Source organism: Pelmatolapia mariae, linkage group LG7 (genome assembly GCF_036321145.2).
Source record: "Pelmatolapia mariae isolate MD_Pm_ZW linkage group LG7, Pm_UMD_F_2, whole genome shotgun sequence".
In the NCBI taxonomy this organism is placed as follows: domain Eukaryota; kingdom Metazoa; phylum Chordata; class Actinopteri; order Cichliformes; family Cichlidae; genus Pelmatolapia; species Pelmatolapia mariae.
In genome coordinates, this window is record NC_086233.1 from 63,322,699 (window position 1) to 63,349,306 (window position 26,608).

At 42.8% G+C, this 26,608-nt stretch overlaps 3 protein-coding genes and 1 non-coding gene across 4 annotated transcripts; 2 read left to right on the plus strand and 2 right to left on the minus strand.

The window, feature by feature from the left end:
- The first annotated feature begins 799 nt into the window (after positions 1-799).
- arl2bp (ADP-ribosylation factor-like 2 binding protein) lies at positions 800-3,343 on the plus strand. The gene is made up of 7 exons (XM_063477398.1): positions 800-892; positions 1,185-1,254; positions 1,530-1,591; positions 1,666-1,772; positions 1,881-1,966; positions 2,124-2,220; positions 2,379-3,343. The coding sequence occupies exons 1-7, from the start codon at positions 874-876 to the stop codon at positions 2,475-2,477; spliced, it is 540 nt and encodes a 179-aa protein (XP_063333468.1). The 5' UTR covers positions 800-873; the 3' UTR covers positions 2,478-3,343.
- Positions 3,344-3,461: 118 nt separating this feature from the next.
- pllp (plasmolipin) lies at positions 3,462-10,476 on the minus strand. Its single transcript, XM_063477400.1, has 4 exons — positions 10,312-10,476; positions 5,848-6,018; positions 4,964-5,077; positions 3,462-4,001 (listed from the first exon to the last, which is right to left on the minus strand). The coding sequence occupies exons 1-4, from the start codon at positions 10,471-10,473 to the stop codon at positions 3,894-3,896; spliced, it is 555 nt and encodes a 184-aa protein (XP_063333470.1). The 5' UTR covers positions 10,474-10,476; the 3' UTR covers positions 3,462-3,893.
- Positions 10,477-11,608: 1,132 nt separating this feature from the next.
- Positions 11,609-11,691, minus strand: trnal-cag (transfer RNA leucine (anticodon CAG)). Its single transcript has one exon. It is a non-coding gene; the product is annotated as a tRNA-Leu (tRNA).
- Positions 11,692-20,372: 8,681 nt separating this feature from the next.
- tgm2l (transglutaminase 2, like) lies at positions 20,373-26,608 on the plus strand. The gene is made up of 15 exons (XM_063477401.1): positions 20,373-20,413; positions 20,584-20,754; positions 21,117-21,347; positions 21,535-21,653; positions 22,282-22,410; positions 22,572-22,749; positions 22,909-23,050; positions 23,144-23,247; positions 23,605-23,747; positions 23,874-23,973; positions 24,065-24,210; positions 24,288-24,417; positions 24,527-24,687; positions 25,344-25,480; positions 26,149-26,608. Exons 1-15 carry the CDS (start codon positions 20,398-20,400, stop codon positions 26,330-26,332), a joined length of 2,091 nt encoding a protein of 696 aa, XP_063333471.1. The 5' UTR covers positions 20,373-20,397; the 3' UTR covers positions 26,333-26,608.

The window sequence follows — 26,608 nt, forward strand, 5'->3', positions numbered from 1 at the left end:
TGTGTCAGGCTCACATGAAGCCCGATGCACTCAGAACAGATGTGTCGGGGGAAAAGTGACACAGCAAAACAGTTTAAACATTATTTTGTATTTAATAACTCTTATTGGAAAGTCATAATCCTGCTTGGTATGATAATAACCTACAAAGTCGGATTTGGCATAAAAATGTACATGAAGTACTTTAAATATAATACGTTATGCTACAGGATAATTACTGATTCGTTAATACCTCACGTTAATGTTGCAGCTGAAGATGATTTTAATTACTCGTACATAATATTACCGATATTAATACGACCTTTTAGATTTCTATTTTAAATTTGCAATAATAATAAAACTTTAACTGATACTTTAAAATAAAAGTTATGGTCGATCCACCGTCTCATTCACTCTTTTCTTGTGGCACGAACAAAAGAAGTATATAATCTCCGATTTTCAGCGCTTCTGATGAACGTCAGACAGCATCTGAGTTACACGTATTTCCTTTTTGCATCTTTAAGCTCTAACAATCACCGTCCTCTGGTTCCGCTGAAACAGGCTAATGATCGTACATAGGTGACGGTTTAAAAGTAACAGGCCTGATGGAAGAAACGTGAATCATCCTCATGACGAATGATTTGGTGAACAAATAAGTGTAATCTGCAACATTCGTGATCATTTTGATGTATAATATTATTAGTAGTAGTACCAGCTCTTTCCATCGTGTCATATATGTAGAGTGACCCTACTCTTCCAAATAAATGTGGTCTTGTTTCGAATGTGGGAACCAATATACGGTAGTTTTTGTTTTACCCGATGGGGCGCGAAGGCGCACAAAGTTCACTCGTTTCCTTGGTAACAGGTTTACGTACGCTAGTGAGCAGTTTAGCCGACATGGACATCAGGGAGCCGGGTGAGTTAAACACATTAGGACACATTGAATACGTCACGAGACTTTTGTAAATGAACTTTTTCACTTTTGAGAAATGGCGGCCGCTTAACGCCGCGTGCGTCTTTGATTAGCCGCCTCGGCTAACTGACGTTGTTGCTCGCGCGGTGACTCTGATGAGAGCAAATAAAGGAAACGCACTTCAAAGCTGACGTTACGTTTGTTGTGAACGTTAGCGCTGGCTACCTGCCTGTTTTATCTTACAGGTGTTAGCAGAAGGGCAGTGTTCACCTGTGCACTCGCTTTATTTTCTCAGAAATCCGGAGTAGTGGAGACAACATGGTAAATGTGTTCGATACGGACGAGGAGCACTTCGCTATTTCCAGGTGGGTTGTTGTGAAATGCTTTCTAACCGTCTGCAGGAAGCTGACGTCCTGTTTTAAGTCCGATTACATGCACTCATCGTGGGCATGAATATCATGGTAATTCTGGGCTTTTTAGCGATTTCTCTCTTTTCCAGGGTGGAGTGATTGTACAGCAAACATGTTTAACGGGTGCAAAAGTTTAGAGTCATTTGGGATTTTCTCTTGCTGTGTAAAATCCACCACAGAGCAGGAACTCGTGGAGTTTGTGCTGATTTCTCTCATTTCTCGCCCTTCAGTTCCTCGGCTGCAGACACGGCCTTCGATGGAGTTATTGGCTGCATAGAGGACATCATCATGGGTAGGTGTACTGACAGTGCCACCAGTTAGTGATGAAGACACGCGCTTTCTACATGTCCACTGCTTCTCTTTCAGAGGACGACTTCCAACAGCTTCAGCAGATTTTCATGGAGAAACATTACCGTGAGTTTGATGACTCTGATGAGAACAAGCTCAGCTACACACCCATCTTTAATGAATATGTAAGTGTGGGCATCCCACCGTGGGCAGATTTCACTCTCACACTCATACAGAAATGTTCAGGTTTTACAAATATATTGACTTAAAGCAGAATCTTGGCTGTTGTTTAGATTGAGCTGCTGGAAAAATACCTGGAGCAGCAGCTGATGGAGAGGATTCCCGGCTTCAGCATGGACACCTTTAAAGAGTTACTCATGTAAGATGTGACAGAAAGTGGAACCTTAACTGAAAGCAACCCGTGTGTCAGTTATGTTATGCACCTGCTGCTCGTAAGAAATGTTATTTTGCAATAGACCACAAGGTGGCACACAAGTGCACTGAAAAAGTGACGAGTTTATCTCCTTCCTCTGCAGGCAGCACAAGGAGGAAGTGTCAGGTGACATCTTTGACATGTTGCTGACGTTCACTGACTTCATGGCTTTCAAGGAGATGTTTCTGCAATACAGAGCTGTGAGTTTTCTGTGAGCTGGAGATTACTATAAAAGTGGCCCCATTTAAATAACAGCTGTGACACGTGGCTCTTTGTTATGAAGTTTTGAACCCTGTGTGTGTGTGTGTGTGTGTGTGTGTACTGTACATTAATGCTGGATGTATATGTGTGTTTCTAGGAAAAGGAGGGCCGGTGTCCAGACCTGAGTCAGGGACTGGTGGTCACATCTCTGAACCTTGGAGGCTCCAAGCATGCTGACTTTAATGAATCTCAGTGAATCTCTGGAAAATTGTTCCAGGGCCTTAATGAAAGTGTTCAACTCAGAGTCTTTTAACATGAATCTTCTGTCTGTAACGGATAATTTATATTTGTGTTTCTCTGCGTTTTATGTAGAGGGATCAGTGGAAGAACCTCTGTTTCTGTTTGCCATGAAAGCTTGAAGGTTTTGCCCACTTTCTGTTAACAATCACTCGACTGCATGTGACTACTTGAAAAGTTAATATTTCTTCAACTGTAATTCATATTTTCATGCTTTGACTCGTGTGCAGTGATTCTGTTTATATTTAGCTTTTACTGGAACAGGAACTAGAGTATTTCTGTCCCTCTGCTGTGAAACAAATATGCTTCTTTTTTCAGAAAGTAGTAAAGTAGAACTAATATATGTTTTATGGACATAAATTATTTTAACAGTCTTTAAGTTTTGAACTTGTCAAAGTAATGTTTAATGTAAAATGATTGTGTGTGTCTGCAGTTAGTTTTTGGTACAAATTGTTTTTTACGTGTTTAAAAATGTTTCATTTTCCAAGTATATTTATTTCTCCAGTGAAATGCTGTTGTTACGATTGTCTGTAAAAAAACCCCCGATATTTTCAAATAAGCACAAAGGGAAAAACTTCAGTCGTTTATTTGAAGTGCGTAGCTGAGCTCTAGCACTCAGCGCAGGATTTCACCAATGTTCAAACTCTTGGTACAAAAAGACTCGGCGTGGTTCATAAAGGCACGTACAGTACAGCAGGAGAGGAGCAGACTTTCACTTAAATCACACAAAAACAGTATTCCACACCTGTGGAACAATATTTGAATCATGCAGAAATATCCAGTGTCAGTGTGTCAGCATCATGATTAAAACAATTCTTGTTTTTATTTTCTTACAGGTGCATTTTATTGCTAAAAGGCTCTGTTAGGCCCAGTAAACACAAACTGTGAAGCTAACTTTCAGTGGTTTCATCCTCATCTTCTCGTTGATAGATGCATAATGCAGCAGACAGTACTTATGAGAACTGCCTAACGTCCAAAGCTGGAGGTTGAGATCTGCAGTCCTCCCTTAGCTAACAGCTTTTTCCACTGGTGATCTCAGACTAACCAAATAACCCTCCACTGTAGTTAGCACATGCAGCCTGTGCTTATTTTTCTTTTAATGCTACTCACATTTTCAGATTTTGTTCAATTATTACTGAAATTTATAACTTTATGTACATAATGATTCAAGTGTATTTTTAATGCAATCTAGGATTACATTTCGTAGTAGCAGTAGTAGTAGTACAGTATATTTACTGTATTACTGGGATGGCCAAAACATTAAACAACCACCTGGAACAGATTTCATCTTATGGTTAATATCAGGGTTTGCCTCAGTCAGGATTTGAGTTTTGTGAGCTTTGTTCCTGGGAGTAGCACCGCTGGCTGCACAGCCCTAAGTCGGCACTGTGTTGGTGGCAGCGTTTCCTCCGTCCCCCTTCCAGTCCAAGTAGGAGAAGAAAGCACTGGCCCCGTACACCAAGGTCACCGCAGCACCAAAGAACTGCAGCGAAAGAAAATGAGACACGGTTACACCGCTGAAGGGACTCCAGGAAGCAGAGCAAAAGTCTGAAATTCTTATCAGCCATCATAAATCACAAAGTGATGTTCATATTTCTGAATTCATATCTATACCAAGCCCAGCTATGTGATTTAGCAGATATAACAATGTACTAATGGGACTTTATCTCTATAATCTAGACAGGAGTGGCTCAGAGGCAGAGTTTCTGATAAGAGTGTGTGTGTGTGTGTGTGTGTGTGTGTGTGTGTGTGTGTGTGTGTGTGTGTGTGTGTGTGTGTGTGTGTGTGTGTGTGTGAAATCATGTGATCAATGCTTTTGCTAAAGCTGTAAACCAGAACAGACTTTGACCTGCAGGAGGAACCATAAAACACACTGATAGAGGAGATGTGATGTTTCTGCCAATGTAAGTCATACGTCACCTGCCACTTTATAAGGCACACCTATTCAGCTGCTCATTATTGCAAATATCTAAACAGTCGATCACATGGCAAGAACTCAGTGCGTTTAGGCGTGTAGGCCTCGCCAAGACAGCCTTTGATTGCTGGTGTCAGACAGGCTGGTTTAATTATTTCAGAAACTACCGATCTGTTCCTCAAACTGTCCTCTTGAAACGAGTGTGAGTTCACTGTACTCGAATGGCCTCCACAGTCACAACAGCTCCATTAAATAGAGAACCTTCATCACGGATGTGTAGCCGACGAATCTGTAGAAACTGTGTGATGCTGTGTCAGCGTGGACAAAAAAATCGGATCAATATTTCCAGCATCGTGTTGAATCTGTGCCATGAAGAAATTAAGCTGTTCTGAAGGCAAAAGGTCGTTCCCAGCACTAACAGGACTAGCGAGCGGCACACCTAATCAAATACGCTGAGTGCGTTATAAAAGGCTGTTCTGTGTTTCCTGGACATTGGGTTAGTTTGTGAGATAGTGTGAGTGGTGTCTTACTGCAGCAGCTGCCAAATGTCCATAGTAAAAGTGTATGTGGTGGGGCACATAAGCTGCATTGGTGATGAAAGCAGTGAGATAGAGGACTGTGGCTGCGCTAAAATACACCATCACCTGAAACAAATGGAGAAAACACACATTACATCAATGCACAATAACTCGCCGTCTTCCTGCCACACTGTGCCCACCCCTCTGTGGCCTTGCATCCTCGTCTTTTTCTCTTTCTATCTTTGAGCTGTTTCTGCAGCCTTGTCATCGTCACCACTTCATCAGCCTTTTTGTTGCTCTTTGAGAGTACAGATTAGTGTCGCTCTTGTTCATGCACCGTCTCTCTGCAAAATCAAGGAACCGGTAACTGTTTCTAATACGACCCGCGACTAAGGGTGTAATTCCCCTGTAATTAAACTGAACTTCAACATATTTTATTTAAAATTATGATGCCATTATATTCACATACAAATATTTCAAGTTATTAACAGTAGAATGAGGATGTAACGAGTCAGGGTTTTACAGGAAACAAAGGAATCATTACGCTGTAATTAATTCAAATAGTGTGAAAGTAATTTTAAGTACTGATTTGCTAATCATAAATCAAACAGTTTCCTTATTTTACATCATAAGTATGCTGTACTTTGAGGGGTGCAGGGTGTGCTGTGGTGACGTGACCTTATCGGACTTCTGGATAGTTTACGGGGCTGGAGACACACATTATACTGTAACTGCTGTACAACTATTTCTTTGTTTCCTGGTTTTTCTAGTGTAACAACCTTTAAGTAGGTAAATGCACTGAAATGATGCCCGTAGTCACAGGTGGTTTATAAAATGTTGCCAAGGAACATCTCTGTGTGACCGAGTACGTTCTTTGCCCTCCATCTCTTACATACCGTCAGGGGCCATGGGACGGCGGGCAATTTTTGCGTGACACCAAACAGGATGACGAAGAAGAGGACGGTGGTGAGGATCCACAGAGTGATGGCGACAAACAATACCCAGCCATACGCTCCTCCCACTATAGAGGTGCCTGCTATCAGCGCCCAGTGGAGCAGCCCAAAAACCTAAATAGGTGAGAGGGAGGAAACAACAGGTGAATCAGTTCAGGTGATGAATTGAGGGCACTAAAAATAAAGTTATGTAAACAGTTATTACATTAAAAAACAAACAAATGGTGAATGGATGTGTGCTCATGGAGTGCTGTTCTGCTCTGAGCATTCAAAGTGCTTTTTATGATGAATCCATCCAGTTAAACAGACATTTCTATACCTTGGCTAACATTCACACAGGGCAACTACTGACCTTCTGATTGGTCTAAATCTGCTGAGTCACAGGTAAGCAGTAGTTATTGTGTTAGTCGGAGCATGCAAGAACAACGTAATCACCTCCAGCAACTGTATCCATTATGTATGGTTTCATTTTTGAGTAAAATCTTAGAATTAATATATACCAACATTTACAGTAAACATGGTTGTTATAATCTTTCTTCAACCATCAGCTTCTGAGGAAAACACCAGCTGTTAAATGCTTTGCGATGCTCAGCAGATATTCGCCACCAGGTCTCAGATTTTAGGATAATCTCGTAACCTGAGTTTACTGCACTTGACGAGGTCACTGATGTCCAGATAAGCACCACAGACTGTCTGTGACACTGAGGTGGACAGACTGTTTTCACGGGGATCTTAAAAGTCAGTCTGACCGACTCTTTCTTCTTTTTTTTTTTGAGGTCTGAAATTTAGAGCAAAGCTCTTTAACACGAGTGCATCCTGCAGGTACTGCACAAAACACACGAGGCGTCCCTCTTTCCCTGCACGCATGTCTTCCTGCTTCAGTCTCATGAGAAAGGACATGACAGTCCATTATGTATGCACAGGTCAGGTTTCACTTTTTACACACATGCATACACAGCACGCTCTCCAAAGTTGACCTTTACAAAGCAGCTGCATCATAACGAGCTTTTCTCTTCTGAACTGAAGGAAGATGAAATCATTTGAACTTCCTGAGTAAAACAGTCCAGCTGTGATGGACATGTTCGACCAGGGAGTTTGCTGTCACACTGCTGTGTAAACTGTCAGAGTTTACCAAAATCAGTGAGGAACTTGAATGAAACAGAGGTCATTCACCTTTGATTTAAAAACAAAAAAGCAAAACAGTGCCGAGCTGAATAAAGTGGTTCCTATTAGAGGACAAATCTGCATCATAAAGTGTTCTAAATATATCATTTAATGGCCAAAGTTCAAACATCGTTCAAGTTAAACTGTGTGCTCTAGCACAGCACCAGGAGTTTATGCATTATGCAAATGCATTTTATAATGGAGTGTGCAGGGCATGTTGTATATTAATACTGCATCAGGACCTGGAGACCTGAAACAGGAGACTAATCGTGTTCTGCTAATCAAAGAGTAAGGACAGGTGAAAAGATGCAATTATGGAGATATGAAAAAAAACCAATGTTTGTTTTTAAAAATGTGTGCAAAAATATTGCTGAGACTAATTTGTTGTTTTTTTTATGTTGATGTTGTTGATGTGGAGACTGAAAATCAACAAGGTGGTGCTAAACATTATGGATATCAAACATAATGATGTGAGAATGTTTCAGCCACAGCAAACTTTTACTCTCACATTACTTCTTTTGTTTTTTTCATTGTGGAAACAGCATCTGGGAAGAAAGGGTGTGCTTCATTTGATAGAAAGTTTAATTCCTTTATTTCAATTCAATTCAATTAAACTTTATTTATACAGCGCCGAATCACAACAGAAGTCGCCTCAAGGTGCTTTATATTGTAGAGTAGACCCGACAATAATACATACAGAGAAAAACCCAACAATCACATGACCCCCTATGAGCAAGCACTTTGGCGACAGTGGGAAGGAAAAACTCCCTTTTAACAGGAAGAAACCTCCAGCAGAACCAGGCTCAGGGAGGGGCGGGGCCATCTGCTGCGATTGGTTGGGGTGAGAGAAGGAAGACATGATGTGGACTGATACACAGAGTACACAAGGTACAGCAAAAGTTTGCAGCAGTGAAGGAATACAGTGTAGGTAATCCAGGATAACTTTATATTATAATATAATATCTATATGTGATATATTAGTCATGTGAGTTAAACCTGTGATGAACTCTTTCCGTCAGCACACCAGCAGTCATAGATAAAGACGTGTGTGTCTGCACCATTATCAGATGACACAGAATTTGAATGTGTGTCAACAAGCTTCAGTTTATCCTCCATAAACCTTCCTGGCTATCTATAAACGATAAAAATGACTGCATGCTGCTTTACTGTGCGGTGTACAGCAGGAAAGCTTCACTATCAGAAAGTGGCACAGAGCCTGGAAAATGAAATCAATGATGATGTCTGCTTATGTAAATTGTTTTTTCTCCAGATAAACCTAATTGTGTGAAGTACCAGGGAAGGTGAACAGTGATACAAAAGCAGCTCTGAGCCTCGGGCCAATCTGCCCCCCCCTCAGATATGTACTTGCTTTAGGCAAAGGAAACATGGCTGACTAACGTCTGAGAGGTGAGGGAGGTCTTTGGCTCCTCCTGTCACACTCCACTGATCACCCCAGCATTGCACTAAAACTGCAGGAACAACAGTGCACGGCGGCGTCCCTGTTAATGTTCAGACTGTATACGAGGAGACTGTGAAACGTGTCACCTGTCCGCGCTTTATTAGGTGCAGTTTTTGCTGACATTTCATGGTGTTGTAGTAGTAGGTCGGGTAAAACTCAGCACGGAAAAGTAATAACGTTTTGCTTTAATCATTAACTCAGACAAATCACTTCATTTAGTCTGTTTAACGTTTAAATTGCCAATGACAGGCACGGGTGTTAATCCATCTTAACAATATTTCTTCCCAGGTGTGAAATATGTGAACAGGAGTTCAGTCTTTTGCAGCTGCATTTAGCTGCGTTCAGCCCACCATAAGGATCATTACACTTCTTGCTGCAGTGGAATTTATGGTCTTCAGTGTTTAAATGGGTCAGGCTGTCCAAAGGTTGATAAGACGTGCACATTGCCTCACAGTACATCAGGCGATGTGGGGTAAACAACTGTAGCTCAGGGCTTCTTGTGTTTGTTTCTTAAGCTTAAATGACTTTTTTTTGGCAACTCAGCAAACGTAGTTCTGTCATAAACCAACAGTACTGTCATACTATCAAATCATAAAGCAGATACTGCAAGGGGAGCAGTCGCCTCAAGCTTGTAAGGAGTTGTGTTTGAGGTCTAACATTCTGCTTTGGTCTCCACCACCTCTGAAAGCAAAAGTCTCCCTCACAGATGTTTGACTACTAGTTAGTTTGGTTGCTGCTCTGTGCTGAACATAAACTGTACAGACTCTGACAGGTTTCTTTTTCTACTCTTGTATTGCGTCATTAAAGGCTTATATCCTTCAAATAGTCCACTCAGGCACACGGGAGCTTCACCGAGCTTCAGTATAAGATAATTAATGATTATTTTAAAAATATAATTTGTGTAAAGCAAAGAGTTTGACAACAATAAAAGGGGAGGTGAAAATAAGCATCATGTTTAAAGCACCTTTCCAGCACCTCCCACCAGAGGTAATGTACAACTTGTTCATAATGCAACACTCTTCAAAAAACCTCCAAACATCCAAAGTAAAAAAAATCTTCAGTGCTTTTAAAAAATAAAGCCTCGAGGGCAGTTTTAAAAGGTTTTCACTCATTTAAATTCACTTAAAGTCTTTTCAGCAATAAGGGGCGTGTCCATCTCTAGAGGTTGAGTCACCTTGATTAGCTTTTTCATGCTGACTAACCCCAAACCATTTTAAATTGGCCCTTCATAAACAAATCACACCATCATTTATCATAAAATCCTTCTCTCACCCCAACCAATCACAGCAGATGGCCCCGCCCCTCCCTGAGCCTGGTTCTGCTGGAGGTTTCTTCCTGTTAAAAGGGAGTTTTTCCTTCCCACTGTCGCCAAAGTGCTTGCTCATAGGGGGTCATATGACTGTTGGGTTTTTCTCTGTGTCTATTATTGTACGATCTACTGTACAATATATAGCACCTTGAGGCGACTGTTGTTGTGATTTGTATAAATAAAGTTGAATTGAAAACAACCCCCTCAAAATGTTAAATTAGCTGTTGTTTGAGGAGCGTTTACTAAAAACTACAGTTACAGGCTGTTTTAGGAACTTACTTTTGTGTGTTCGAACACTAAATATTTTTATGTTTCTGTCCATCAAAAAGTCACAATGGCTAAGATGGACCGATGCCCTGCTGGTTTATAGTGCAAGAGGTTTCAGAACATAAAATAAGTAGAGTAGGCATCCCTCCCACTAAACAGAGCAGAGTGCAGGACAGACAGAAGAGTAATCATTTAGTTGGTTACATACAATTTCAGCGATCATCAGCATAGCTGGGATGCTTCGGATAAATGAAAAGTCCACCATGGAGGATATGCTTCCAGGCAGCCCTCGGATGCTGTTCCCACCGTGGGAGTTCTGGGAGTTAGGGACGCTGGTCTCTGTGGTAACTTTGGACGGGAAGTCTGCCATGACGGAGCTCTCACAGACGCAGGTGCCACAATAATAGAGTCCTTAAGTGTTCTCAATAAAAGGTTTTGATGAAAAATCGAATCCCTACGTCGACTGGAGGCACCAGCAAATCTTCAAATAGTTAAGAAAAATAAAAAATATGACAAAACAGAATCATTCAAAAACCTGACGCCTTCAAAAATGAAAAAATAAATAAAAAAAGAAACAAAAACACTCCACTGAGTTAAAGAGGAGCCCTCCAGCCAGACCTCCAGGTTCAGGTATCAGCTGTCAGTGTCTCCACCTGCTCTGACAGGTGTATAATGGTGGAGGCGGTGTGAGTCTCTCTACACATTGCCTTCTCTCTTTCCCTCTGACACACCCACACACATATTGAGTGCATCGTCATCTTCTCCCCATCTGCTTTGGGTTGCTCTCTTTTGCTCCCCTGGCACCTCCCATATGCTCCTGCAGGCTGCTCACCTGCGGCGCTTCAGTCATTAATGTGTTTGAACTCTGGGAGGAGGGAGGAAAAAACAACACAAGCCGGTGGTGCCCTCTAGGCGTGGAGCTCGCACATGTTTGTTCTTCCCATGTGGACTGATAAGAAGGGATGACACAACGCTGCATTAGTTTAATCAGTAACACATATGGATGGATGCTGTGAATGTTTTTAATGTTTAACTCAAAAAATCCGCTAATCCAAACTGCCAGTTAAGGAGGATTTTTGTGATTTTTGAAAATTGCAGCATACTTTGTTTGCTTTTTCTTCTATCGCTTTCTTTATTATTTGCTGTGCTGTTCATAAAGACTGTAGCTTGAAAGACACTGAAAAATATGGAGATATTAAAAAGAAATAATTTTAATTCTTTGCAACTATGAAAGAATTACTGGATAAATAGACCAAAACAAGAAGCAAATAAAAAAAACATTAAAGCCAGAAATAATTTTCTCACTGATGATATAACAAGAAACAAAATCTCCATAAATTTATGTTAATTACATTTTATTAATTAATTACTGAAATTCTTATCCTCTCCCTGAAAGAAATGCCAACTATTTGAGTATTATGTATTATAGTGTGTTGAGGTGTAGTGAACATCGATTTTGAGCGTGTGGAAACATTTTTAGAAGTAACAATCAAACAAAAACGTGATGTCAGAAGTGGGATTCGAACCCACGCCTCCAGGGGAGACTGCGACCTGAACGCAGCGCCTTAGACCGCTCGGCCATCCTGACTGACGACACACGGATAAAAAATCTGGTTAATATAGCTCTACATTTAGTTTTATTCTAAAGCCTGAACACGGAAACGTTTTTCTGTTTAGCGGAACATTGGTTCCGGTTTCCTCGCCTTCCCTCTGCTGGTGATTCTGGTTAATAAGCGTCTCACGGAATGACTCCATATGAGACAGGTTACACAGTCACCCTCTATCTATTACCTATAAGGTTTCAGTTTTATTTCCCGTATTATTATAATCTTATTCTCTCCCAAGTTTTTATTTATTTATTTATTTTTATTAACCTTTATTTAACCAGGAAGATCCCACTGAGATTAAAAACCTCTTTTTCAAGGGAGACCTGGCCAAGATAGGCAGGAGCAAGTGTCTCACAGTTACAGAAATTACTCAATTAAACACAGGCAGCAACAACACACATGCAAACATAAATGAAAAATATAAATTAATTAATTAATTAATTAAAATTCAATAAAATTCGAATAAAAATTTAAAAATCAGTTAAAATGACAATCAATCTAATTGAAACAGTTGCATGTTATGGACTTGTCCTCAAGGATTCGTAATTTAGATTTAAAAGCAATTAATGAAATGAATTCAGTAATTTTCCATTCGTTCTGCAGTTTGTTCCAAGCCAAGGGTGCTAAATGAACAAAAGCTCTTTTACCAAATTCAGTTCGGGCAAATGGAACAGAAAGCAACAAGTAACCATGCGGACAAAGAGAATACCGACCAGCATGTTTCATTGCAAGCAGGGAACATATAAAAGAAGGCAGCAACCCAAGTATTGCCTTATATATAAAACTGTATAGATGAGAGTTCCTCCGACTTTCCAAAGCAGCCTACCTGAGAGTATAACTCACAGTGGTGAGTCTGAGATTTACGGTTAGTGATGAACCTCAGAGAAGCATGATACACAGTATCAACCATTCGAAGACACTGAGCAGAAGCATTCATATATAGAATTCAATTCAATTCAATTTTATTTATACAGCGCCAAATCACAACAACAGTCGCCTCATAGCGCTTTATATTGTACAGTAGATCCTACAATAATAGACACAGAAAACAACCCAACAATCATATGACCCCCTATGAGCAAGCACTTTGGTGACAGTGGGAAGGAAAAACTCCCTTTTAACAGGAAGAAACCTCCAACAGAACCAGGCTCAGGGAGGGGCGGGGCCATCTGCTGTGATTGGTTGGGGTGAGAGAAGGAAGACAGGATAAAGACATGCTGTGGAAGAGAGACAGAGATTAATAACAAGTATGATTCAATGCAGAGAGGTCTATTAACACATAGTGAGTGAGAAAGGTGACTGGAAAGGAAACACCCAATGCATCATGGGAATCCCCCAGCAGCCTACGTCTATTGCAGCATAACTAAGGGAGGATTCAGGGTCACCTGGTCCAGCCCTAACTATATGCTTTATCAAAAAGGAAAGTTTGAAGCCTAATCTTAAAAGTAGAGACAGTGTCTGTCTCCTGAATCCAAACTGGAAGCTGGTTCCACAGAAGAGGGGCCTGAAAACTGAAGGCTCTGCCTCCCATTCTACTTTTAAATACTCTAGGAACAACAAGTAAGCCTGCAGTGTGAGAGCGAAGTGCTCTAATAGGGTGATATGGTACTACAAGGTCATTAAGATAAGATGGGGCCTGATTATTTAAGACCTTGTATGTGAGGAGCAGGATTTTGAATTCTGGATTTAACAGGAAGCCAATGAAGGGAAGCCAATACAGGAGAAATCTGCTCTCTCTTTCTAGTCCCTGTCAGGACTCTTGCTGCAGCATTTTGGATTAACTGAAGGCTTTTCAGGGAGTTTTTAGGACTTCCTGATAATAATAAATTACAGTAGTCCAGCCTGGAAGTAATAAATGCATGAACTAGTTTTTCAGCATCACTCTGAGACAGGATATTTCTAACTTTAGAGATGTTGCACAAATGGAAGAAAGCAGTCTTACATATTTGTTTAATATGTGCATTGAAGGACATGTCCTGGTCAAAAATGATGCTTTACACAAAAGGTCATCGGTGATAATGTTTGATGTTGTCGTGGCAGATTTCTTTTCTGATGCATTGATCATATATTTTAATCATCTCACATTAGTAATAGTAATATCACTTTCTCACTTTAGTATAGAAAGATCACTCCTGTCACCAGTTGTATGCATACATGTAGAATATTATCACAAGTGGGCCCCAAGTTTTATTGGAGATTAGATTAGATGAAACTGTATTAATCCCTCGGGTGGGTTCCTCTGGGAAATTCGGTTTCCAATAGCACAGCACCGACAGAAGTTACAGAATGTGAGCAGAAATATACCATATATACACACATATAAATACAGAGACATATATAAATACAGAGTATACAAAAGGGATAAATATATATACCGTGAGTGCAGTTTGTTTATCTTCACGGAGACGTGGCTAACCGAGCTAACGCCACAGGCTAACGTAGACCTATGTAGATTCACATCCGTGAGAGCCAATAGGGACACACAGGCCAGCGGAAAAAGTAGAGGTGGGGGACTCATTGTCTACATTAACAACAGATATTGTAGCCCTGGACACGTCTCCGTTAAAGTATCGGTATGCCGTCCGGACCTGGAGCTACTAGCCGTTAGCTTGCGGCCATAGGACAATTGACCTACTGTATGCCAATGTGAGAGATGCATACAGAGCCACCCCCTCCCCCCACTAGGGAAGTCAGACCACAACCTGGTTTACCTACAGCCACCCCTCACACACCCCTCGTCCAAAGGCAGCCTGTCACAACGCGCTCCATCAGGAGATGGACCCCAGAAAAGGAGGATGCTCTGAGAGACTGCTCTGACACCACAGACTGGGATGTGCTTCTGAGCCCACATGGTGAGGACATAGAGGGGGCGACACACTGTCTGACAGACTACCTCAACTTTTGTGTGGACACGGTCGCCCCTGCTAAGACGGTACGGTGTTACCCTAATAACAAACCGTGGGTAACACAGGAAGTCAAAGCTGTCCTCAACAAGAAGAAGCTTTCAGGAGCAAAGTGAAGGAGGAGATGAAAGCAGCACAGCAGGAGGTGAAACGCTGCCTGAGGGAAGCAAAGGACACCTACAGGAGGAAGGTGGAGCAGAAGTTGGAGAGGAACAATATGAGGGAGGTCTGGAATGGTGTGAAAACCATCACAGGCCACAACACCAAGAAAAGCACAGTGGGGGGGACTGTGGAGAAGGCAAACGAACTCAACAACTTCTTCAACAGGTCTGACCAGCCTACAACCCCCCCACCCTCACCTTTACTACAGAGCCCTCTCCCCACTCTCCTACCTCCCTCACTTCCCCCCCCCCCTTCCTGACACTGTGACACCCCCCTCCTCCAACCCCTCTCTTAACTGCAGGACATCTTCCCGCCCCCCCCTCCTTCCAATCATATCCCAGTGTCACAGTGGATCAGGTCAGGAGACAACTGAGGAAGCTTCGCCCCAGAAAGGCAGCAGGCCCAGACAAGGTGTGTCCTAGGATGCTAAAGGCGAGTGCTGCTGAACTTGGGGAGCCGCTACAACGAGTCTTCAATCTCAGTCTGCGACTGGGGAGAGTGCCCGCCCTATGGAAGACATCCTGTATCGTCCCGGTCCCAAAAAGGAACCGGCCCAATGAGCTGAATGACTTCCGACCGGTGGCACGGACGTCACATCTTATGAAGACTCTAGAGCGGCTCTTCCTCAACCTCCTCCGACCACAGGTACAGCATGCCCAGGACCCACTACAGTTCGCATACAAGGCGGATGTCGGAGTGGAGGATGCCATCCTGTACCTCCTACATAGAGCCCACTCACACCTGGACGGGGGAAAAGGCACGGTCAGGATCCTGTTTCTTGACTTTTCCAGTGCCTTTAATACCATCCGGCCCTGTATGCTCCAGGAAAAACTGAACAGGATGGAGGTGGACCCCTGCCTGGTCGCTTGGATCTCCGACTACCTCACTGACAGACCACAGTACGTCAGGCTGAAGAACATCACGTCTGACACTGTGGTCAGGAGCACAGGAGCACCACAGGGAACTGTGCTGTCCCCTCTTCTCTTCACCCTGTACACCTCTGACTTCTGCTACAACTCTGAATCCTGCCATATTCAGACGTTTGCAGACGACACGGCCATCATGGGATGTATCTGGGATGATCAGGAAGATAAGATAAGATAAGATGACCTTTATTAGTCCCACAGGTGGGAAATTTGTTTTGTTACAGCTAAAGTGCAAGTTATGTAGCAGAAATTAGAAAACACTGGAATGCAATAAAATAAAATAAAATACTATATACAATAGAATAAAATAGAATATAATAATATATACAATAGAATAAAATAGAAATACAAATGCTATATACAACTGAGTAAATATACAACTGAGTACAGGAGTCTGGTGAGGAACTTCGTCACATGGAGTCACACAAACCACCTGCAACTCAACACCTCAAAGACTAAGGAACTGGTTGTGGACTTCGGGAGGTCCAGACCAGGTCCACTGCCGGTTCAGATAGAGGGGGAGGAGGTGGAGGTGGTCAACAAGTACAAGTACCTCGGGCTGTGGGTGGACAACAAACTGGACTGGTCATGCAACACAGAGCACCTGTATAAAAAAGGCCAAAGCCGACTGTACTTCCTCAGGAGGCTGAGGTCTTTTAACATCTGCAGGAAGCTCCTGAGGATGTTTTATCAGTCAGTGGTTGCAGGAGTACTGTTCTATGCTGTGGTGTGCTGGGGGAGCAGCACAGCAAAGAAGGACTCATCCAGGCTGGAAAAACTGATCAGGAAGGCTGGCTCTGTGGTCGGCATGAAGCTGGACACTCTGGTGTCAGTGGCAGAGAAAAGGACACTAAAGAAACTGCTGGACATTATGGACAATGCTGGGCATCCTCTGCACACAGCCATAAACAACCAGAGGAGTCTGTTCAGTGACAGGTTGCTTCTCCCGAAGACAAGAACCAACAGACTTAAAAACTCCTTTATCTCACACACCATCAAACTGTTTAACTTCTCTCTGGGGGGTAGAGGGAGGGGAGACAGGAGGACAAAGGAGGGGGGACAACTAAGCTGTAGTGCCTTTTCACTGTGCAATACTTTTTGTTAATATCCAACGGTGCAATAGACTTCAATACTTGAAATGTGCAATTCCCTTGTATTCTTATTCCTATTTATTCTATTTATCCCTTTTGTATCCTCTGTATTTATATATGTCTCTGTATTTATATATGTGTATATATGGTATATTTCTGCTCACATTCTGTAACTTCTGTCGGTGCTGTGCTTTTGGAAACCGAATTTCCCGGAGGAACCCACCCGAGGGATTAATAAAGTTTTATCTAATCTAATCTAAATAGAATCTGTCTGATGACAGCGTTGGATTGTTTCAGTTTCTGCCTGTAAGCCGGGTACATGAACAAAGAGATGTGGTCAGACTGTCCAAAGTGGGGGCGTGGTGCAGCCCTGTATGCGCCGTGTATGTTGGTGCAGACATGATCCAGGGTGTTCTTGTCACGGGTGGGAATGGCCACGTGTTGGTGGTATTTTGGGAGTACAGTCCGTAAGATGCATTTATTAAAGTTACCAGCGACAATAAAAACAGCGTCTAAACAAGTAGTCTCTAATGCGTTGATGATGTCATAGAGTTTATGGCCGTGTGCAGAGGATGCCCAGAGTGTCCAGCTTCATGCCGACCACAGAGCCAGCCTTCCTGATCAGTTTTTCCAGCCTGGATGAGTCCTTCCACACATTGCACCTTCACAGTGGAAGATCACAGTGGAAGTTGAAGATCTCCAGACATCCTAGGCGGGTAAGGAGTCAAGAGTGACTGGTATGGAGTGGGATTCGAACCACCATGGAGCTCTGGGCTGACCCAGGACCCAATCTCAACATCTTTCCATGGTCTCAGCAGTTTGACTTCCAGACGGCATGTTCCCTGTTGTCTGTGTGATGTATTTGGTTAACCACCTGTTTGGTAGCTGTGACCAGCACTGTCCTGTTTTGATGGTTCACATATAATTATTACAAAAGAGTGCTATTTGTTGATAATTTCAGAAGAACACAAAAATGAATTTAGATAAATAAGTATGAGGAAATTTCTACATAAATTGCAAACTATATCACCAAGTGTTTCTGAAGAAATGACGCTGCTGAGTTGCACCATGTGGTACCCTTTCTTTGATACTAATTTAGTGTGAGTGAACCATCCATCAAGCTAACATGTTAAAAAAGTTTAATTTTGAAGGATACTGAAGCTTTTCCAAAGGTTTTCTTTGGACTTTGGCTGCTTTTTCACTCAGTTTCAGTTCAGTTATTGCACCTGATTATTTTTAACTATTCAGGTATTTTCTGAATTTTTAATGCTTAACACTGATCTATAAATCAGTCATTTGCATAAAAAGGCAACTAAGACAACCTCAATAATACTGAAGCAACGGGGGATCATCTCGACACAAAACAGGACAAAAGAGAGCCAGCGTTCAAAGAAGAGCTTTGAATATCCTTCAAGATACCTGGACAATTATTACTGGGGACTGCTTAACAATATATTACAAGAAAGCTTGGCTAAGAGAGTTCAGGCTGTGTTGAAGAATTAGGATGGTCATGAGGGGTGGCCACAACACTACTGGCCTTGTGCATCAGTTTATTGAGTCTGTTATCATCTGCGACCCTCATGTAAATCACCTATCATGTGATTTCCTGAGGTCAAATAACCCAGGATGTGAGTGGGCGTTAAGGCGTCTGGGAAGGATCTCAAAACTGGATTATAGATGGCAGACAGTTGGGGTCGTAAGCTCCGCCCTCTGTTCAAAGATGGTTGTTCACAGTGGACATAGATCAGTGGTTCCCAACCCTTTGGAGCCACGGCACATATTTCACATTAGAAAAATCACACGGCACACCACCAAACAAAAATGTCACTAAATGCATATTGATAATTTTTCCCCGCTCACCAGGTATAGCAGAATTAGCTCAGTTTGTCCCCAGAATACCTTTTTGCTTTCTTCTGACCACTACTCATGTTGGGCCGTCGTCTGGGTCAGAGTTCTCTCCAGGACCAGGTCAGACTGACTACTTTCTCTTTTCAAATATTTATCTATTGCTATTACACGCTGTGTGTCTCACTCACACCACGGCTATAATGTAGTGGCTTCTTCGTCTTCTTCTGCATGGGGCGACCGTGGCTAAATGGGGCGACCGTGGCTAATGGGGCGACTGTGGCTCAAGAGTTGGGAGTTCGCCTTGTAATCGGAAGGTTGCCGGTTCGAGCCCCAGCTTGGACAGTCTCGGTCGTTGTGTCCTTGGGCAAGACACTTCGCCCGTTGCCAGTGTCCGGCAGCCTCGCCTCTGTCAGTGCGCCCCAGGGTGGCTGTGGCTACACTGTAGCTTGCCATCACTAGTGTGTGAATGGGTGGATGACTGGGTGTGTAAAGCGCTTTGGGGTCCTTAGGGACAAGTAAAGCGCTATGCAAATACAGACCATTTACCATTCTTCTGTTTTCCTGGCAGTTGGCAACCAATTTAAGTACAGCAGGTAGTTGTACTGCCCTCTAGTGGAAGAGAATGTAATTGTTCTACCAGTTTCTCACACCGATCCCTTAGAGCAGCGGTCCCCAACCCCCGGGCCACGGACCGGTACCGGTCCGTGAGTCGAGGCTCAGGTGTGAAATGTATGGTTTTCAGGGTTTTTATCGGTTTTCAGCGTTATTTTGTTATCGTTTTTATCGTTAACTCGGTTTTCCTGGGTCTTTTCACGTGTGTTATGAATAAATCTTCGTTTTTTCGGTACCGGTACTAGTTTTATTTTGTTGGATTTATCCGCGACACCTTAAAGGCCGGTCCGTGAAAATATTGTCGGGCATAAACCGGTCCGTGAGGCAAAAAAGGTTGGGGACCGCTGCCTTAGAGTACCAATCAGGTGGAACTAACAGCACCCGATCATTTCTCACGGCACCCCTATGTGCCGCGGCACAGTGGTTGGGAAACACTGACATATTTGGCTTCTTTCACTCCTCTTTCGAGCCACTTTTTGGTTTGTGATCATCTTAAAATGAGTTTACAACGATGAAGTCAGAAAAAATGATTAAAAAAAAAAAATTGGCTTATGCATGTTTCTGTTTCTTGCACTTACATGTTCCTGAACCCACTTGGTGATTTCCACTAAAGCATCATATCTGCTTTAATCTAGTGTCACCAGTAGGCCTGAAGATTACTGCCAGTCATTATTGAGTTAAAGCCTTGTCCTTTGCATAGAGAGATTTCTTGAGGTGCTCATAACTGAATGTCTTCTGAAGAGAACAATTCTAATGGAAATGGGGCCACGTGGTCTTTCTACTGCTGAAATATTGAGAAACATAAATGCAAATCAACATAACCTCATATCTTAAAAAGTCTTGCCCCATAACACAAATCTTACATCAGAAAAATTGAGGACATGACCATCGGTTTTGCAGTTCAACACAAGCATTGGTTGGGTTTCCTCTTTCATTCTCTAAAATGTTTACTGATAAACATTAACTTCCCTTTTCTCTGTGTTGCTTTATACATACGGGTGTGGAAAAGTCACAAAGAGGTCAACTGAGTGTGTTTCAGAAGTGTGGTAGGACATCTCTATAAATACAGAACTGTGATGGAAACCATGCAAGTTTGTGTCAAGACACTTAGAGCGACATATCCGTCTTAGAGACGAAGCAGTGCAATGGCAAACCGCAGCAGTAAGTCTCATCTTTTATGTTTCAGGTTTATGTCTGTATCTGTCTCTTTAACATCAAAGAGACATTTTGACATGTGTCCCCACGTATGACTCAACCTATATAATTAAACCATAATAACGGAGCTGTATTGTAGGCAGACTGCTGAACTTTGCCTCTGCTGTTCATCTTAGGTTTGATTAGCGATGTGGATCTGAGAAGTCGTGAGAACAACTCGGCACACCGCACCAGGGAGATCGATCAGAAGCGCTTGATTGTCCGTAGGGGTCAGCCCTTCTCCATCACTGTGCAGTGTAATGACTCTTTGCCCCCCAAACACCACTTGGATCTAGTCCTGCACCTCGGTGAGTACAGGCTGACCAGGAAGGAGCTGTAAAGATAGAAAAGATTAAACTTGATGCTCTTTTGAGGCAAATTTGCAAAGAAAGCATGTTGTTGTTATCGATGGGTGTACACACAAAAATAGTCCTAGGAGCTGCTGCCCCTGCGACCCAGCCCTGGATAAGTGGACGACAATGGATGGATGGATTTCAAACTGACTTGTGAATTTTATAACAAGTTATACTATATAGTTATACAATTACACATAACTTAGTTTTTTATCTGTACTTACATAGTAAATAAAGACGAAGAAATCAAATGCAAAAACTCAATATGTGCTGTTTTTTTGTGTTTCTGACCCAGAAGGTTTTGTTTGTTTCACCAGGTAAGAGAGACGAGGTGGAGATCAAGGTTCAGAAGGGGCGTGGAGCTGGGGACAAGTGGTGGTTTAACCAGCAGGGAGCACAAGATGAAATGCTGCTGACTCTGCACAGTCCAGCAGATGCTATAATTGGCCAGTACAGTCTGGCTGTGCTGCTGATGTCACCGGACGGACGCATTTTAGAGAAAAAGGACAAAATGAGTTTCCACCTGCTCTATAACCCCTGGTGCAAAGGTAAAGTGTGTGCTCTCTGTGTGTCTGATTGCTTCAGCAGGTCAGACTGAAGCCACTGACACACTCTGAGTTTAATTTGCTTTTTCTGCGATTTCGATGAATTAAAATCCACAATAAGCAAAATGATCAGATTACCACTGAAGATTTCCTATTAGCAACACTGTCGTGGTCTTTATGCGTTTACCAGATGATGTGGTGTACCTGCCTGACGAGACTCAGCTTCAGGAGTACATCATGAACGAAGAAGGAATAATCTACATGGGGACCTGGGAATACATCAAAAGCATTCACTGGAATTATGGACAGGTAACACACAAACATTTAAAGTGCGACTGGGCTGAATACATCTGTGTCTGTCAGCCCAGTGGGGGCTGGTGTGAACTGTCACAGCAGTGTGGCAGAGACTCTCAGGCTTTGGCTGGATCAGAAAATCTGTCAGTTGGCTGGAGGAAACATCTGGATGCGATGTGTCAGAATGTAACCAGACCACACAAACAAAGGCTCACCCATTCACAGCTAGCTGGGAGGGCAGAGAGGATGACTAACAGGCAGACTGTGGGTGTAACAGATGCACACATACAGTGGGGGAAATAATACTAATCTGTGGAGGGAGCTGAAGCCTTGAGTTGCCAAGGAGCAGCCAATAAACCTGAAGGAGTGTTTCTGTTAAGAGGGGTGGACCAAAATCCCCCCTGACATGTGCGGTTGTCAGAAAGGGTTTCTTCACCAAGTACTAAGTTATATTTTTCTTGAGGATCAAAAGTCATCAGCAGAGAATCCAATAATTATTTCCCCTACTGCACACACTGGGCAGCCGATGGGAAACATTTAGTATTTAGAAAAAGGTTCTTGAGGAAATCTCTCCTGAAAAGCCTTTCCTGCTTTTAGGCACTCTTCTATGGTCTCTCTCACTGGTGTTCTCCTTCTCCTGCAGTTTGAGGACTATGTGATGGACATCTGTTTTGAAGTCCTGAATAACTCCAACGATGCTCTGCGAGACTCACAGATGGACATTGAGCAGAGATTTGACCCCGTCTATGTCAGCAGGATCATCACTGCAATGGTGAGAACCATTTCTGGCTTCCACTGAAAATAATGTTAACGGCAGGAAAACAGCGCAAGGAAAAACATTTGGTTTCATTTGTGTGAGCACATGATGAACATGATCTGCAGCTCATGAATGCCACAGCAGAGATCCTGAGTCTGATAGGTGAACTCTTGCAGGTGAACTCTAATGATGACAGAGGAGTGCTGACTGGGCGCTGGACTGAGCCGTACTCTGGTGGAGTTGCACCGTACCGGTGGACCGGCAGCGCACCGATCCTCCGTCAGTGGAGCAAAGCTGGGGTCAGAGCAGTGAAATATGGCCAGTGCTGGGTGTTTGCTGCTGTTGCATGTACAGGTAACACAGACTGAATCATTCCTTTAAAAGCATCCCTTCTGTAGCAGCTGTCATTTAAACTACTTCCATCGTTCCAGATCTTCAGCACAAATACATTCACAACATCGGATGTAGAAACGAATCATTTGTCTCAGTTGGAGGCGTGTGATCTTTTCACAGTGCTGCGCTGTCTGGGAATCCCAACACGCCTCATCACCAACTTCTCTTCAGCTCATGATGTCGATGGAAACCTCTCTATAGACTTCCTGTTGGATGAAAACCTGCAACCACTGGAGAGCAGAGGAGGGAGAGACAGCAGCTGGTAGGATCACAGGAACTCCTACCATCAGAAAGAATACATGAATACGGCATTATCTAAAGGGAGGTGATACGTTTTCCATCCTCAATTTTTTAGGAATTTCCACTGTTGGGTGGAGTCTTGGATGAGGAGAGATGATCTCCCCAAAGGAAATGATGGCTGGCAGGTTTTAGATCCCACCCCTCAAGAACTCAGCGATGGTACGGTCCTAACGTTTGATGTCCACATGTTTTTCATGTTTTTCTGGTACTTTTCTGTGTAAACTCATTTCTGTATTTCATCGTTATGAACTGCTGTGAGGATTGTCACCGCTGACTTTCTTTAGAGCTAAAACAAAGATGTCGATAGTTTGACTTCCACTTGAAAAAAATTCTTTTCAAAACCTTATTTAGTTCAGAAAAGTCCCACAGCTGTTGACTGAGCGTCAAAACTTAGTTCCAGATGGACTTGGGTGGTCATCAAACTGAATAAGAATTGTTAAAAGTGTTTTTATGTCACTTAGTGATTCTCTACTGATGCAGGAAATGCTTTTAAATACATGGACGTTTGTGCTTCAGGGGTTTTCTGCTGCGGTCCGTGCCCTGTGACGGCCGTCAAGGAGGGAAATCTGGGAGTGAAGTACGATGCTCCGTTTGTGTTTGCAGAGGTGAACGCTGACATCATCCACTGGATCGTTCAGAGAAATGGCCAACGGAGAAAAGTATGTGTTGTTTTTTCATTCTTTCTATCTTCCAAGTCATAAAGCAGTAACCACACACACACACACACACACACACACGTTTTTATAACAGATAATCATTTCTAATGGTCTCTCCGACTTCTACAGATCAGAGTGGACCAGACCACTGTGGGCAGGAACATCAGCACCAAAAGTGTTTATGGGGACTTCAGAGACGACGTCACTCTGCACTACAAATATCCTGAAGGTTAGTTGGAAAGCAGAACACACGCAGGAGCATATAAATAACGTTTACATGAGTTCATGGCAGTTCTTCATGAAAACTCTCTTCTCCACAGGATCTAAGAAGGAGAGAGAAGTGTACGAGAAGGCGGGGCGTCGGGTGACAGATGTCCTCAGTGACAGCTCAGGACCAGGACGACTGCAGCTGTCCATCAAGCATGCCAAGCCCGTGTTTGGGACAGACTTTGATGTGATTATTGAGGTATGGACTATTCACACTGCAGCTAAATGAGTGGATGAACTAAACCTGAATTCATGACACAGTCATTCTGTCTGTAGGTGAAGAATGAAGGAGACCAGGATGCTCACGTTCAGCTGACCATGCTGGCTACGGCTGTTACTTACAGCTCTCTCTCTCGGGGGAACTGCCAGAGGCAGACCAGCACTGTGATGGTGCCTGCTCACAAAGGTCAGCAGCCTGGATGAGCTCTGACATGTTACAAAGCAACATCTCAGCTGCTCTTGTAATTCTGTAAGAGCTGGATGCTGTTTGATGCTGTGTGTTTGTGTGTTATCAGCTCAGCAGGAAGTGCTGCGTCTGCGCTACCATGACTATGCCCAGTGTGTCTCAGACGATCATTTGATCAGGGTGAAAGCATTCGTAGAGGCTCCAGGCGAGAACGAGCCCCTCCTGACTATGACTGACATCCCACTCAGCAGACCTGAAGTCTTCATACAGGTGGGAACACCTGTAGGGGTCACCTGGGTTATTATAGTTTTATATTTTCTAACACGTTTTAACTTTTTGTTTGTAAGTCAGAGCTGGTTTGTTTGTCCCAGTTCAGGTTTTATTGTTTGAAAATCTTTCACTTTAGTTTTTACTAGTTTCAGTGTTGGTTTGAGTCTTTTCAGTTATTATTGTGTGGAGGGGACGCGTCACAGGAAGATTCTGGAAAATCAGTATTCCAATAAAAACACTTTGTGAATGCAGTTGACTCGCAGCCTTGTAGACGTTCAGTTTCAGTAACACGTCCGTTTTAACCAAAGTGACAAATACTAAAACCACCTCAAGTCCACAAAATCATTTCACTTATTTTTAAGTTTTTCAAGAGTGTACTTTTTATTTTTGTTTGTATTTTATTTAATTAAAATGTTTTTTCACATCTGCTTTTAGTTTGAAGTGAACTTAGACTGAACTATAATAACCTGGTGGGATGTTTTTGCTGGTGATGTTTCTTTAGTGCCTAAAGAAGAAGAAATGTAAACAGGAAGACATTTGGCTGAATTTAGACACATTTCAAATAATGTAACCAAACAACGTGACATCCAGTGTTATTGTGTTTGGTGATACTTCGTAGACGTTCTAGAACACAGAGCGGTCTCCTCTTTCTCCAGGTTCCTGGGAAGGCTTTTGTTTGTGAACAAGTAAAAGCTTCCATCTCCTTCACCAATCCATTACCAGTTCCACTGAGAGGAGGTGTGTTCACTGTGGAGGGTGCAGGCCTACTCTCTTCCACTAAGATCCACGTCAGGTAAGTAATGGGTCTGCTGTTTAGAACAAAAGTTTATCCCATAAAGCAAAGCTTGCCGCGTGTATGAAGAATGAGGCATGGGTCCAACATTGGGAAAATGTGGAATAAATGAGTGCGTGGGTGGGCGTTGTTACATATTATTACATATAATAATAATGTATACTTTATTGATCCCCGTGGGGAAATTACTTGTTTTTCTCTGCATTTGACCCATTCACCCAGTGAAGCAGTGGGCAGCCACTAAGCAGGCGCCCGGGGAGCAGTGAGTAGGGACGGTACCTCGCGGTAGCCGTTCAGTGGACTCGAACCCCGACCTTCCGATCATGGGGCGACCACTCTACCTATATCCCTATATGTATATACTTATAGAAGCCCTCTCAATCACTTAAAAGTATCAGTATTTTACAATCTGCCTAGCGCAGTAGGGTCTCGCTGTGGTCGTTTGGATCCCTCAGTATAATAAGACGGTTTTTCTGGGCCAGGACAGAGTTGGTCCAAAGGCCAGTCCAGTCCTTGAACAGGGATTTTTCCATGTGTGAACCAGTGGCTTGATTCTAATAAACTGCCCTTGTAGGTTATTCCTGATGACTTTAATGTGGCACTGAGGCACAAATACAGCAGTCAGTAAAAAACAAAATAAAGAAGAACACATGCTTCTTCTTTTCCAGTGGGGACATTTCTCCAGGACAGACGGTGTCTATTGTGGTGTCCTTCTCACCCATGAGGACTGGGGTGAGGAAGCTGCTGGTGGACTTTGACTCTGACCGACTGAAAGATGTCAAGGGAGTCACCACCGTGGTCGTCCGCAAGAAGTACAGAAATATCTTCCCTGAAATTACCGAATGTTATTAAGCAACCTTTAAATAATCTGAGACGATGTGACGTGTCCTGTGAGCGGACGAGCAATCGAGCAATCAGCATGTACGTGGAATAAAACATGTTCCACATACATCAGCCTGTGAAAGTCCACAAATACATGATGATAAAGCATTAGTTTGAAGCCACTATGTGTCACGTATGAACATTTCTGACTTTGCATTATCATATTTTGCATTTTGTTTCATTTTCACTGCATTAGCGTCTCATTTCTTACCTTTGACTTTTGCGGTTTGGTTTTTCTGCTGAATT

Bases quoted from the DNA above. Each gene is read 5' to 3' on its own strand.
- arl2bp (XM_063477398.1), top strand. The intron at 1,967-2,123 runs GTAAGATGTGAC...CTTCCTCTGCAG, and splicing joins ACCTTTAAAGAGTTACTCAT to GCAGCACAAGGAGGAAGTGT. The intron at 2,221-2,378 runs GTGAGTTTTCTG...GTGTGTTTCTAG, and splicing joins TGTTTCTGCAATACAGAGCT to GAAAAGGAGGGCCGGTGTCC.
- tgm2l (XM_063477401.1), top strand. The intron at 22,411-22,571 runs GTGAGAACCATT...GAACTCTTGCAG, and splicing joins GCAGGATCATCACTGCAATG to GTGAACTCTAATGATGACAG. The intron at 25,481-26,148 runs GTAAGTAATGGG...CTTCTTTTCCAG, and splicing joins TCCACTAAGATCCACGTCAG to TGGGGACATTTCTCCAGGAC.
- pllp (XM_063477400.1), bottom strand. From the start codon at position 10,473: ATGGCAGACTTCCCGTCCAAAGTTACCACAGAGACCAGCGTCCCTAAC. The intron at 6,019-10,311 runs GTATGTAACCAA...TCACCTATTTAG, and splicing joins TGCTGATGATCGCTGAAATT to GTTTTTGGGCTGCTCCACTG. The intron at 4,002-4,963 runs GTAAGACACCAC...CTTTCGCTGCAG, and splicing joins GACATTTGGCAGCTGCTGCA to TTCTTTGGTGCTGCGGTGAC.